Source organism: Hypanus sabinus, chromosome 15 (genome assembly GCF_030144855.1).
Source record: "Hypanus sabinus isolate sHypSab1 chromosome 15, sHypSab1.hap1, whole genome shotgun sequence".
NCBI lineage: Eukaryota > Metazoa > Chordata > Chondrichthyes > Myliobatiformes > Dasyatidae > Hypanus > Hypanus sabinus.
The window spans coordinates 46,810,387-46,823,224 of NC_082720.1; the positions used below are offsets into that span (position 1 = coordinate 46,810,387).

Consider the following 12,838-nt stretch of genomic DNA (forward strand, 5'->3'; position numbering starts at 1 on the left):
GTTCTTTACAGTCAACTTTAGCCCTTAATAGGATAGTTTCTCAAAGGAATGTGGATGGTAGGGAGTGATTGCTATATTTTGGAAAACAAAGCGTAAGTTAGGATCCTGAGGGGAGAGCTTTTCACTCAGATGATGCTGCAAGTATGGAACAAGCTGCTAGCGGTAGTAGATTGTACCTATTCACCTATTGCTGTGATCAATTAAGTATTTCACCGGATATTATCCTGACTTAGTAGCACTATCAAACTAGTTCTTTATCCCATTAGCACCCTGACAACGTAGGCATTTGAATGGTACGTCTGTGAGCCAGTAGTGCCCTAAAGTAGTAGATGTTTTAAACACAGTAGCACCCTGACATTGTAGTTACTTGGCCAGAAGTCCCCTGACCCAATAGAGCACTGAACTGATAGTAACCTGAGTAAATACTTAGTTAACCCAGTATCACACTGACAGTGTACTTACTGGACTGAGTAGAACCCTAACCCTTTGGGTCCGGTGAGGCCTATGAACCCCTTCTCAGAATAATGTATTTACATATATAAAGTAAAATACATAAGATTACAAAATAAACCAATTATGATGAAATCCAGTTATCAAAATATTTTAAAAAACTAATTTGTGATATAGCAATATATGTTTCTTTATTAATGCATTAAATAACAAGACTATGCATTTAAAATAAGGGTCACAAATGTGAGAACATGCAAACTTCACCATTTGCTGGCTGAAAGACTACTAGGCACAGGGCTGGCTGATAGTTGGCCACTATGTTGCATGAGTGTCTGCAGACGGGAAGACTGATCAGGTTCGATCTAGGGGCAGGTCTTAATTACCATAATTTTGAAGTAGTGATGAGTGTGCCCAAAATGATACTTAAATTAATTGTAACGACTGTAATATGAATCGAGAATATCTATGATTTCTTTTGGTGACAGTTATAGGCACTGTTAATACAGCTGTGGTTCCCCTCCATATTACTAGAAAGAAATGCTAAGTTTCAGTTAGAAGTTAGTGAAAATAAAGATGTAAATTTTCCTATCCAAGTGCACGGACCCCCTGGAATCTATCCGCAGATGCTCTGGAGGGTATTGACGGTTATGGGGAAAAGGCAGGAAGTGTGAAGCAGATTCCATGGCCAGAACAGTCATGATCTTAATGCATGGCAGTGCAGGCTTGATGGGCCAAATGGCCTACTCCTACTGTTGTTTCTTCTGTCCGTTCAAATACAATATTTAAGAGAACTTAAATGGTCCAGGTACAGAGAAATGGGACTAGGAGGAAAACCAGGTTTGCATGGACTAGGTGAGCTGGAGGGCCTTTTTCTATGCTGTGGTACTCTGATTCTAAAGCAAATGCAAATTAAGCTCCTGTTACTTGATACTTGCATTCTTAAACTGCCTCTTTCAATCAATTTCACTTATAAATTCGTTCTGACGTTTACCAGGTGAATAGACAAGATTCTGAAGTAGAGTTGGAAACATACAGACAGACTCGGCAAGGTCTAGATGAAATGTACAATGAAGTCTGGAAACAGCTGAAGGAAGAGAAACGACTCAGAACGGTATAGAACCTTAATATTTATCTTGAACTGGCAAATGACTTGTGTAAAATTTGATATTAAGCTTGTTTTATTTTAAAATTCAAATATATTATTTTTACTTTAGAACTGGTTTTAAGTACTTCTGAAATGAATTGGACCTGGTGCTTGAATATATTTTGATGCTTATATAAGCATTCTTTGATCTGATTAATTTGGCCAGATACTCCTATTGATGCAGGGAAGGTAAAAATGTAGGTTTAAAATCTGTTCGCATCTTTTAATTTGTGGTGATTTTGTAGAGGTTTGTTATTTCAGGAGCTAGAGAAAGAACTGGAATTACAAGTAAGCTTGAAACAAGAAATGGAGACAGCCATGAAGTTACTGGAGAAGGACACTCATGAGAAGCAAGATACACTTGTTGCTCTGCGACAACAGTTAGAAGAGGTGAAGGCTATCAATTTGCAGATGTTTCACAAAGCCAAAGTAAGAAATGAAGCCAGATTTGACTCACTGACAATTAACAAATAACGTTTGAGCATGTGCAGTGAATAATGCAAAGACCTTTCCAAGTCTCACTGGATAAAACAATAGGAACTAATAAAGTATAGTTCCTGCATATGCCTAGAGCTGTATACTATTCCTTCTGTTCATTTAAAAGCTATTTTGAATTAATGATCCTTGTCATTGTGATTGAAAAGAAAACTAAATCCATATTAGACCAGTCCAGGTATAATTTCCTCCCTTGATATTCAGAAAACATTGCCAAATTAGGATACCCTTTGCCTGAAAACTCAGATTAATATTTAATCAGCAGAAACGAGTGGAAGTTTGGCTGGGGAGTATTGAGTATGGGGAATACTAGGGAGATTGGAAATGATGAAAATGGATTACCCGAGCAAGAAAAAAAAGGAATGTTTAGTGGGAAATAAATGTTGGGATGGGTTTGATCGGTATTGCTGTACTTCTACATATGAAAAAGGGAATGAGGGGTTTACTAGACATGGAATGGGTTGATCATCTTAGAAGGAGAGGGTGGACAGGCTGGGCTTGTATTCACTTGACCAAATTGTATAAGATTCTGATGTGTCTTGCAAGAGTGCAGGTAGAGAGGATATTTTCTCCTGTGGCAGAATCTAGAATTGGGGTCCCTTAATTTTAAAATAAAAGGTCACCCATTTAAAAATGTGATTAGCTTGTGGCGACCCACTTTCTGCACAGGCGAACCGGCTCACAAATAGCCAGCGTGCAGGGAGATTCTTTGGTAATGCACCTCTGATGTCATTTCCGCCCGGAGAGGGCGGGCGCTAGGGATTAAATGCCGGCGCCGCGAAGTTTGAATAAGCTAGTCTTGAAACGACTTAACGACTGCGTGTCGTTATTTCAGCACTGTGTGTAGCACATCGCTACAAGCTGCAATTTTTTGAGTGTCTTGAGTCTTTGGAACTCTGTTCCTGAAAGAGCAATGGAAGGTGAGTCTGGAGTTCTAAGGTACTTTGTTTTTAAGGATGAGTGAAAGTCTACTGAAGGTAGATGACTATACAGTTGAGGTTATGATCAGATCTGCTACCACTCATACTCTTAACGTCTATGTTTGTCTGCTAATTTTGTGCTGTGAGTATTTAAAATGGAAGTAAGTGCAGTTGGCTTTGATTTGGTTTAGATATTGAAAATGTTTTTAAAGGTTTTGGCATATTTTGGAATCCTTCTCAAGTCAAGTCAAGTCACTTTTTATTGTCATTTCTGACCATAACTGCTGGTACAGTACACAGTAAAAACAAGATGTTTTTCAGGACCATGGTGCTACATGAAACAATACAAAAACTACACTGAACTATATAAAACAACACAAAAACTACACTAGACTACAGACCTACCCAGGACCGCATAAAGTGCACAAAACAGTGCAGGCATTACAATAAATACTAAACAAGACAATAGGCACAGTAGAGGGCAGTAGGTTGATGTCAGTCCAGACTCTGGGTATCGAGGAGTCTGATGGCCTGGGGGAAGAAACTGTTAAAATAGTCTGGTTGTGAGAGCCCGAATGCTTCGGTGCTTTTTTCCAGACGGCAGGAGGGAGAAGAGATTGTACGAGGGGTGCGTGGGGTCCTTCATAATGCTGTTTGCTTTGCGGATGCAGCATGTGGTGTAAATGTCTGTAATGGCGGTAAGGCAGACCCTGATGATTTTCTCAGCAGACCTCACTATTTGCTGTAGGGTCTTGCGATCCGAGATGGTACAATTTCCGAACCAGGCAGCTGCTCAGGATGCTCTCAATACAACCTCTGTAGAATGTGGTGAGAATGGGGGGTGGGAGATGGACTTTCCTCAGCCTTCGCAGAAAATAGAGACACTGCTGGGCTTTCATTGCTATGGAGCTGGTGTTGAGGGACCAGGTGAGATTCTCTGCCTGGTGAACACCAAGAAATTTGGTGCTCTTAACAATCTCTACCAAGGAGCCATCGATGTTCAGCGGAGAGTGGTCGCTCCGTGCCCTCCTGAAGTCAACAACCATCTCTTTTGTTCACATTCAGAGACAGGTTATTGGCTCTGTACCAGTCAGTTAGCTGCTGCACCTCCTCTCTGTAAGCTGACTCGTCGTTCTTGCTGATGAGACCCACCACGGTTGTGTCATTGGCGAACTTGATGATGTAGTTCGAGCTGTGTGTTTCAGTCATGGGTCAGCAGAGTGATCAGCAGTGGACTGAGCATCACAGCCCTGGGGGACCCCCCGTGCTCAGTGTGATGGTGTTGGAGATGCTGCTTCTAACACCATCTATCATAGAATGGAAGAAATAGATGTAGGAATAGTGTTTAGCCCTTGAGTCTGATCTACCACATAATCAAATCATGGCTGATTGGATCTTGGCCTTGGTACTACTTTTGTGCCTTTTCTCCCTTATTCTTGGAACTTTCCTATAGAAGTTGAAACCTGTTGTCCTCAGTTTTCAGTACAGGTTTCCCCCGCTATCTGAAGAAAGAGTGTTCCTATGAAACTGTTTGTAATCTGAAATGTCGTAAAGCGAAGAAGCAATTACCATTAATTTATATGGGAAAAATTTTTGAGCTTTCCCAGACCCAAAAAAATAACCTACCAAATCATACCAAATAACACATAAAACCTAAAATATAGTAAAAGCAGGAATGATATGACAAATATACAGCCTATATAAAGTAGAAATATTGTACGTACGATGTAGTTTCACTTATCAGAATCGGGAAAACAGCGAGCCAAAATCGATTTGGAGAAAAAAAGCACGTACACGCATACGCTAACAACTGCCCGCACAAGGCTTCACGGTCATGGTATTCTCTCTCGGTTAAACACAAGTATAAAGCGGGTGTTGTTTTCATAAAAGCGAAAATCCTCTTTGATTAGCGAAAACAGGTACCAATGTACGCTGTCTTCCGTAACAGCAAGTTGTCGTAAAGCGAGCGTTCGACAAAAGGGGGCCACCGGTATAGTTCTTGATTCACCTGCTGCAACTCTGTAGTAGAGAATTTCCAGATTCATATCTTTGTGTTCAACACCTCCAAATATGTCTTAAATTAACTATGCTTTCAGTTGTTTATTCACTTTATTGGTGAAGTATCCAATCAACATATCAAGCACCTCCCAATCTACATTTTTAAAGTCTTGCACTTCAATGAAAATGGCTCTTATTCCTCTAAATTTCAATAGATAGAGGCCCAATCTGCCCAAACCTTTGAAGGCAGTTCAAAAATTATTCATCTGTCCCTGGAATTAACCTTTGGCCTGGGTAACTTTAAAATTAGGGTTATTAATAATAATAATAATAAATACTTTTGATCCATAGTGGGAAATTCTTTAAGGATCTATTTAAAGCTATAACCATAAAGCCAAATATTTGGAAGAAAAAGCATATTGAGCGTGATTTATATTTCCTGATTAAGGGACAGGCAGTGGATTTCCTGAGCTCTATTCAGGATTGAGAAATTGCATCAACAAATTTAGTGATCTAAGATAGGAAATCAAAGAAGCATCAATTCCAGCAAAAAAAAACAGATACTGAGCTGCATTATTTTGCCTTCAGAACTGACAGTAGTTTAACACAATCTGAATTGTTTTGCAAGAATGGTAAAAAGAAGCATTAAAAGTAGATCAGAAATAGATTTTGAAAAATTGGGAGATGACACATTACTGAATGTTGCATCAAAGTAGTTAAGGATTTAAAAGCTGGCAAACCTCAATGTTAATTTGTAAGTATCATAGAATGTGTGATAATTTATTCCTTTGGTAAATCATGTAGAACTCTGATGGGACAGAGCAGCAGAAGACAGAAATGATAAACTCTTTGGAGCAAAAGACTAACCAGATGATCAGTGCCACAAAACAAATGGAAGAAAGGTACAGTTAAGTATGGAATACTTTGTATCAAACTAATAATATGGGTATATTTATACTTCGAACAACTTATTGGTGATTTCTCCATCATGATGAGGAATTGATCAAAACATTTAATAGTATATTTGGTACTGTTTCTTGACTTGTTGAATATTTGGAAATGATATTCTGTAAAATAGAATATTCCAGTATTCATTTTTAGCACATTTGCTTAGAAGTTGCTAAATAATGTTTGTTGAGAATTGCAATTCCCTTGTTAATCACTGGGATAACAATTTGGGGTCCTGGTGTTTGATGTACCATGATGATGTTCTATTTCAGTTTTTTCAGTCTATTGGAGATCAAACATTGATCATCTGTCTCTAAACTTAATGCAATATATTGTTTTGAAATCTACTTTTGTTTAGCAGTTTGACTATTTATAACCTTTCCTTTACATCATCACCAACATCTACCCTTCCATCCATTGATCGCTTGTCTGAAGCTGTCCTGTTGATGAGTTTGAGGAGTATGCATTAGCTAATATATTGAAGGAAGAAGGGAACGTAATCACTTTTCCCAATTAGTCTTGTGAATTTCATGAGCTGAGTTAACGCAGTAGTGGTGAGTGACTGGGTACAAGAAACTGAAGTTATGTTCAGAAACAGCTATTATCCTTTAACAATCAGGCTCCTGAAACAGTGTGGAAACTTCCACTTCCTACACTCTGAACCATTCCATAACTTGTGGATTCACTTTCAAGGTCTCTACAACTCATTCTCAGTATTATTTTTTTATTTTATTTGCACAGTGCATCTTCTTTTTCACCTTGGCTGTTTGTCAGTCTTTGTGTGTAGTTTTATCATTGATTCTGTTGTATTTCTGTGTTCTACTGTTCACGCTTGCAAGAAAAGAATCTCAGGGTATTATATGGTGACGTATATATACTTTGATCTTTCAATTCATGCACAACAAAGGAATGCTGAAGGAACCATATCAAAAGCAAACAGTTGGTGGGAAGTCAAAACAGCATTATTGCTTTGAACAGGAGCTAATTCTTATGTTGCAAGTTAATTATTACTGAATTATTTTTCAATTAGTTCAGTGCAAGAAGGACAATGTTTATTATACCTCCTAATCTATGTACTTGTTAGAATTGTTTTGTTAAATCTTAGATTGCAACAGTCTGAAAGAGCCAGAAAGTCAGCAGAAGAAAAAAATGGACGGATTAAACAGGAATTTGTTAGCAAGATTGAGAGTCTCCAGCAGCAACTTGGTGAACTGGACAAACAACGGTAAGGAATCAGAACAGTAGAGTTAATAAATAAATGAAGATTGCACTAATAACTAAAACATGATTTCAATAGTGACTACAAATGGAATATCTGAGAAAGAAGCATAAAACTTATAGGTGCAACAATTTAGTTTATAATTTAATACATGAAAGGAGCAATAAATAGATGAGTGAAGCAGATTAATGTTAAAAAATGAAGAATCAGTGAGCACAGACTTTTATTAAAAAGAGCTTGGATTGTTAACTTGAACAAATAGGTTACTTTCTTGTGGTGAAACCAGGAAGTTAAGATCATTATGCCACTGGAAAGTGCTGAGAGTTGTTAAGTAGAAGTGCATAGTTGTTTGGATTTCCTTGATATTAGAGACCAAAGTGTTGAGAACAATGACTAAGTTTGGTCAGAGAATTTTGGCTTACAAATGGCCTTTTAGCATTCCGTAAGACCATAAGACATAGGAACAGAATTAGGCCATCTGGCCCATTGAGTTTGCTTGCCATTCAATCATGGCTGATCCTTTCTTTTTCTTTCCTCCTTAAGTCCAGTTCCCGGCCTTCTCCCAGTAACCTTTGATGCCATGTCCATTCAAGAAGTTATCAGTCTTTGCTTTAAATACACCCAACAACCTGGCCTCCACAGCTGCATGTGGCAACAAATTCCACAAATTCACCAGCCTTTGGCTAAAGACATTTCTCCGCATTTCTGTTTTGAAAAGGCGCTCCTGTAACTTGAGGCTGTGCCCTTTTGTCCTAGACTTTCCCACCATGGGAAACATCCTTTCCACATCTACTCTATCTAGGTCTTTCAACATTTGAAAGGTTTCAATGAGATCTCCCCTCATCCTTCTGAAGTCCAGTGAGTACAGACCCAGAGCCATCAAGCATTTCTCGTATGATAACCCTTTCATTCCTGGAATCATCCTTGTGAACCTCCTCTGGACCCTCTCCAATGCCAGCACTTCATTCCTAAGATATATATTACACACACAGACACAGACACACACACACTTTTGAAAGGATTAACTGTTTTCTTTGGGTTTTAAGCGAAAATAGTATACTGAATTAGAGGCAGTTGGAAATATTAACAATCATCTTGGTTGACTTCCTGGTGAGAAATAACAGTCAATGTAACAGCATCAGAGAAATCTTTGTTTTTGAAATTTGCACAAAAGGTTATCTTTAAAGGCTGACCCCTTGAAAAATTTCAACGATCTCATAAAGGCTTTGAAGTGTAAGGTACTTTGCTACAGTAATACTACTTATTCATCGGTTTAATATGCATTTGTAACTTGGCAGAACATTGCTACATGATAGCAGGAAAAAGATTTCAACACTAAAGAGAGATGTGGAAGATTACTAAAGGTGAATTGAGGTTTCTGCAGCTCACCGGATGAACTGATAGAGCTTTCATGCGTCTCTGTAACTAAACATGCACTTTGCTGTTCTTTGGAACAGAATTAAGGTTATTTGGTCCATTGAGTCTGTTCTGCCATTTGATTACAATTGATTTATATTTTTTCTCCCATTCTCCTGCCTTCTTCTCATAACCTTTGACACCCTTACTAAATAAGAACTTATTAACCTCTGGTTTAATTTAAATATTCCCAATAATGCTTTATGTCTCTGCATTGAATTCCATACTTCCCTTCCATTTCAGTGTCTTGTCATCCTGAGGTTTATCGCTTTCTTTGAGATATTTTCGCTTGGGATGAAATTTCATATAACTTTCCTAAATTATGTTGTCTTGGATCTGTGAGAAGAAAACAGACAAGAACTGGTTGTTCCCAACAATACTTTCAGGACAGTGAATTCCCTTTTACTAGGTATCTCTGGAAATGCAGCTCATTGGCCCCTCACTTACAGACACTGGACTTTGCGGTGAAAAACCTGCCTTTTTCAGGCTCCGTATGTCTGGGATGTATCCCAAACTGTAAAGTTAGGATGTCTCGCCCACCCAAACCTCGGTTTGTGTGAATGTTGTGTGATTTTATTGCCCCCTGCAGTCACCTGTTGGCAAGAAATATCATACCCTGCATACAATTATAAAGTATGTTTATGAACGTTAACTTAACCAAAGAGTTGTTAAAGAAAACAACAAAAGGGGCCCATTATAATTAAACAGTCAAATGTGTACATAAGTTGGAGCTCATCTTTAAGCTGTCTGTAACTCACACGCTGGTCCCTTGGTCTACATGAACGTGCATACCACCTTCCAAATGTCACTCAAAATTCATCTCGGAACAAACAGGTCTCCCATGGGAGTATTGGTCCTTCCTCCTTGAAGCCATTCGTCTACACAAAGCACCTTGTGCATCAGGGATGGCATCTTTAGCCATCTTCCTTTTCCTATCTCTCACCAGAAAAAGACCTCAACCCACAGCAGTGTCCCTCACAAAATATCTCCGCCCAGCATTCTCTAGACCTTCTCCCAATTCCAGCATCCTGACTGGCTGACACCACATTCCTAAGATGAACAACAAAGCTCCTTATCTCAGCTCAAACCCAAACAGGCTGAAAGCAGAACAGACTGCCCTTACAGAACTGCTCAAATGAAATACTTTCAGCTTAGCAGTAAAAATCATAACCAGGGCATTACAGCAGTATGGAGCAACTAAATTGATTCCAAGTACTGCTTTAGAGGAAGTGTCTCAGGATGAATATTAATTTTGCTATTGATAAAATACTTCCTTAAATTTGGTGTCTGATTGGCTGCTTTCTGATTTAATGCAGAAGTATAAATTATGAAAGCAGGCTGCTTTATCAATATCTTGTACTGAAAATTGCAAGGGAAGTAAATTCTAGAATGCTTAACTACAATGTTTTTTAAAATCTGTAGATCTATTTTGGATTCTGAACTTAAAGCAGAGAAGGAACAGAGACAAAGTCTTCAGCTGCAACTGCAACAAGAGAGAGATGCAACATCCCAATTAAAAACCCAGTTGCAGCAAAGGTCAGGGTTGGAGAAGGTAAATGTGCAATTTCCTGTTTTAAGACAGCAATAAGTGTTTTGGAAAACTAGCCTTTTGAGAGAGAAAATCAAAGAGTTGTGAGATGTATTGAAGACTCAAAAAACTGGTACATGCTTACTGTCATGAGTCATGCAGTATAGGAGCGGACTTTTCAAACCATCATTGCCCATTTGTGCAACACACACAAAATGCTGGTGGAACACAGCAGGCCAGGCAGTGTCTATAAGAAGAAGTACAGTCGACGTTTCAGGCCAAGACCCTTCAGTTAGTCCTGACGAAGGGTGTCGGCCTGAAACGTTGACTGTACTTCTTCCTATAGATGCTGCCTGGCCTGCTGGGTTCCACCAGCATTTTGTGTGTCCTGCTTGAATTTTCAGCATCTGCAGATTTCCTCGAGATTGCCCATTTGTACTAATCCTTTGCATACCCACCCAGTCTTCTTTCTAAGACTCACCTACAGCTACATTCCAGAAACAGTTACAGTGGCCAATTACCTTACCATTCCATGCTGTTTGGAAGTGGGAGAAAGCCCATGCAGTCACAGAACATGTGAACTCTGCACAGAATTCCATTTCAGAACCGGAGGAAAATCTTGGGGTTCTTTCAAAACGTACTGATGATTTCACTAGCAAGCCTTGAGGGAACGTTTCCCATCTATCCAAAAGTTGTTAGAATTTACACTGATCAGAGAGGAAGGTTGGTGGGGAAACTAGTTAGAGAAAAGAATAAGGTTATTTTGACTCTTGATGTTTGCTGGCATTGTTTCACCAGATAAGTTTTGTATCAGTAGTTCTACATCTGCTTTTCTGGACAAATGTCCAGAAGTGCATTTCTGCAAACAGAAGTTGTACTTGCTATTTATTGCACAGCAAAGTTTCTTACAGTGGATTTTTATCATTATCTGGACAAGAAAACTGTGAACATAATTTATCTCTGTATTCGTTCCATTTGGATAGCCAAAATTGTGCAGTACTTGTTGAGAGTTTGTACATTTGTTTTCCTACTGAATTAACTCTGGAATTGACATAGCATTATGATGCCACTTTTTGCTTTTTTCTGTCAATCTTGCTTTTCCTTTATGGATTCCTTGGATAATTTCAATAATTTTAATCCTGAAATGTTATCCTAATCTTTAACTTCAGCTATACTGTGATTAATGTAAAAAAAAAACATTGAGGAGATCATAGATATCAATTGTGAATGAGGTTCAAAGGTCCAATTTAATATCAGAGAAATGTATACAATATACATCCTGAAATGCTTTTTCTTTGTAAACATTCTTTGGGGCACTTTCCAAAATGCCCCAAAGAATGAATGACAGTTAAACGTAGGAACCCCAAGGTACCCCCCCAGCTCCTCTCCCTCCCGTGCTTAGTGGCAGTGAGCAACTATTCCCCCCCCCCCGGCAAAAAGAAGCAAGCATCAGCACCGCCACCATGCACTCAAAGGTGAACAAAGCAATAACAAAGACATAGACTTGCAGTCACCTCAAACACTTCGCATTTCATCCGACATTCAACATACCACAGGCTCTCTCTCTCCCCCTAATAAGGGAGGAGGAGGGGTCTCCATTTTTCACCAGCGAGCGGGGAGACATCTCTCTGGTTTACAATGTTAAAAATCTATTACGTTGCTTTTTCTGAGCTCTGTTCCCAAAGATCACGGGTCTTTGGACATGTAGCAGATATGCCAACTTCCCAGACGACACACGGGTCTCCTGCCATGACATCGACCCTCGATCCGCCCTTCTCCAGAGCCCCGAGATCTTCGGCTTCCAATCCAAGCCGGATTCTCAGGCTGAACCCTTGGCGTGCCGAACAACAGCCAGACCTGAAACCCCGAGAACGGGTTCCATTTCCGCAAAGATCTGAAGTCAGCGTGTAACTCCAGTCCTAACTCCTAACTCTCTAAATTAATTATTCACATTTATTAACCTTCTCTACTCGTGGTGATAACATTAAATATCAAAACCAATTTTAGAGTCCTTCTGTTGAAGGGAATTGAAGAAAAATTATATGTTAAACAATTGAACAAAATGTGAAGTCGCTTACTGGGTGCATCATGAAAACAAAGGTCTTTTTATATAAATTGGACACCTTCATATTTTTTATAGAATGGTCAATTGGTGCCAGATACCATATGCATTTCATAGGTCTAATTGGACCAAGCTGTTTCTTTCCAAATGACACAACATTGTAGCCATATTTTCTATAAATAGTCATCAGCCTTCCAATTGCAGTTGTATTTTTATTTTATGTTCCCATTCCATTGTAATTTAGAAGAGAGGTTTACCTGTCATCTTGTTAACTTTGGAGTTTGAGAGTCAAGGAAGTGCCATGCAGTGTCTACAAAATTGCTTCTTTGAGGCTCTTTTTCAATATTATACAGTATAACCTCATCTACCACAATTGGTGGCAGATGAGCAGGTTAATTGGCTTTCTATAAAAATTACCACCAACATCTTGTAAGCCCATTGAAGTTTCAAGGGAACATGGGGAAACAGAACCAAGTGAGTTTAAAGAGTCTAAGAACTGGGGCTCCAGTCAGTGGAAATTGGTGAGCCAGTTGCCAAGCAATCAACATTTACAGATGTTTGGACAGCCAGTCATCTTTACTGTGAGGTTAAAGTGTCGGTTTTGATGTGGCCCTGATAGGACATTATAGTGCAAATGTGATGTCATAGGTGATTTGAA

The 12,838-nt window shown here is 39.0% G+C and overlaps 1 protein-coding gene across 1 annotated transcript in view; it reads left to right on the plus strand.

Moving 5' to 3' along the window:
- The window catches only part of rufy1 (RUN and FYVE domain containing 1), a 32,034-nt gene that overhangs the window by 13,943 nt on the left and 5,253 nt on the right, over nucleotides 1-12,838 (plus strand). Inside the window, exons 10-14 of the mRNA XM_059990304.1 lie at nucleotides 1,445-1,561; nucleotides 1,856-2,023; nucleotides 5,812-5,909; nucleotides 7,061-7,180; nucleotides 10,013-10,142. Of these exons, the coding sequence (XP_059846287.1) occupies nucleotides 1,445-1,561; nucleotides 1,856-2,023; nucleotides 5,812-5,909; nucleotides 7,061-7,180; nucleotides 10,013-10,142 (633 nt within the window). The remainder of the gene's footprint in view (nucleotides 1-1,444; nucleotides 1,562-1,855; nucleotides 2,024-5,811; nucleotides 5,910-7,060; nucleotides 7,181-10,012; nucleotides 10,143-12,838) is intronic.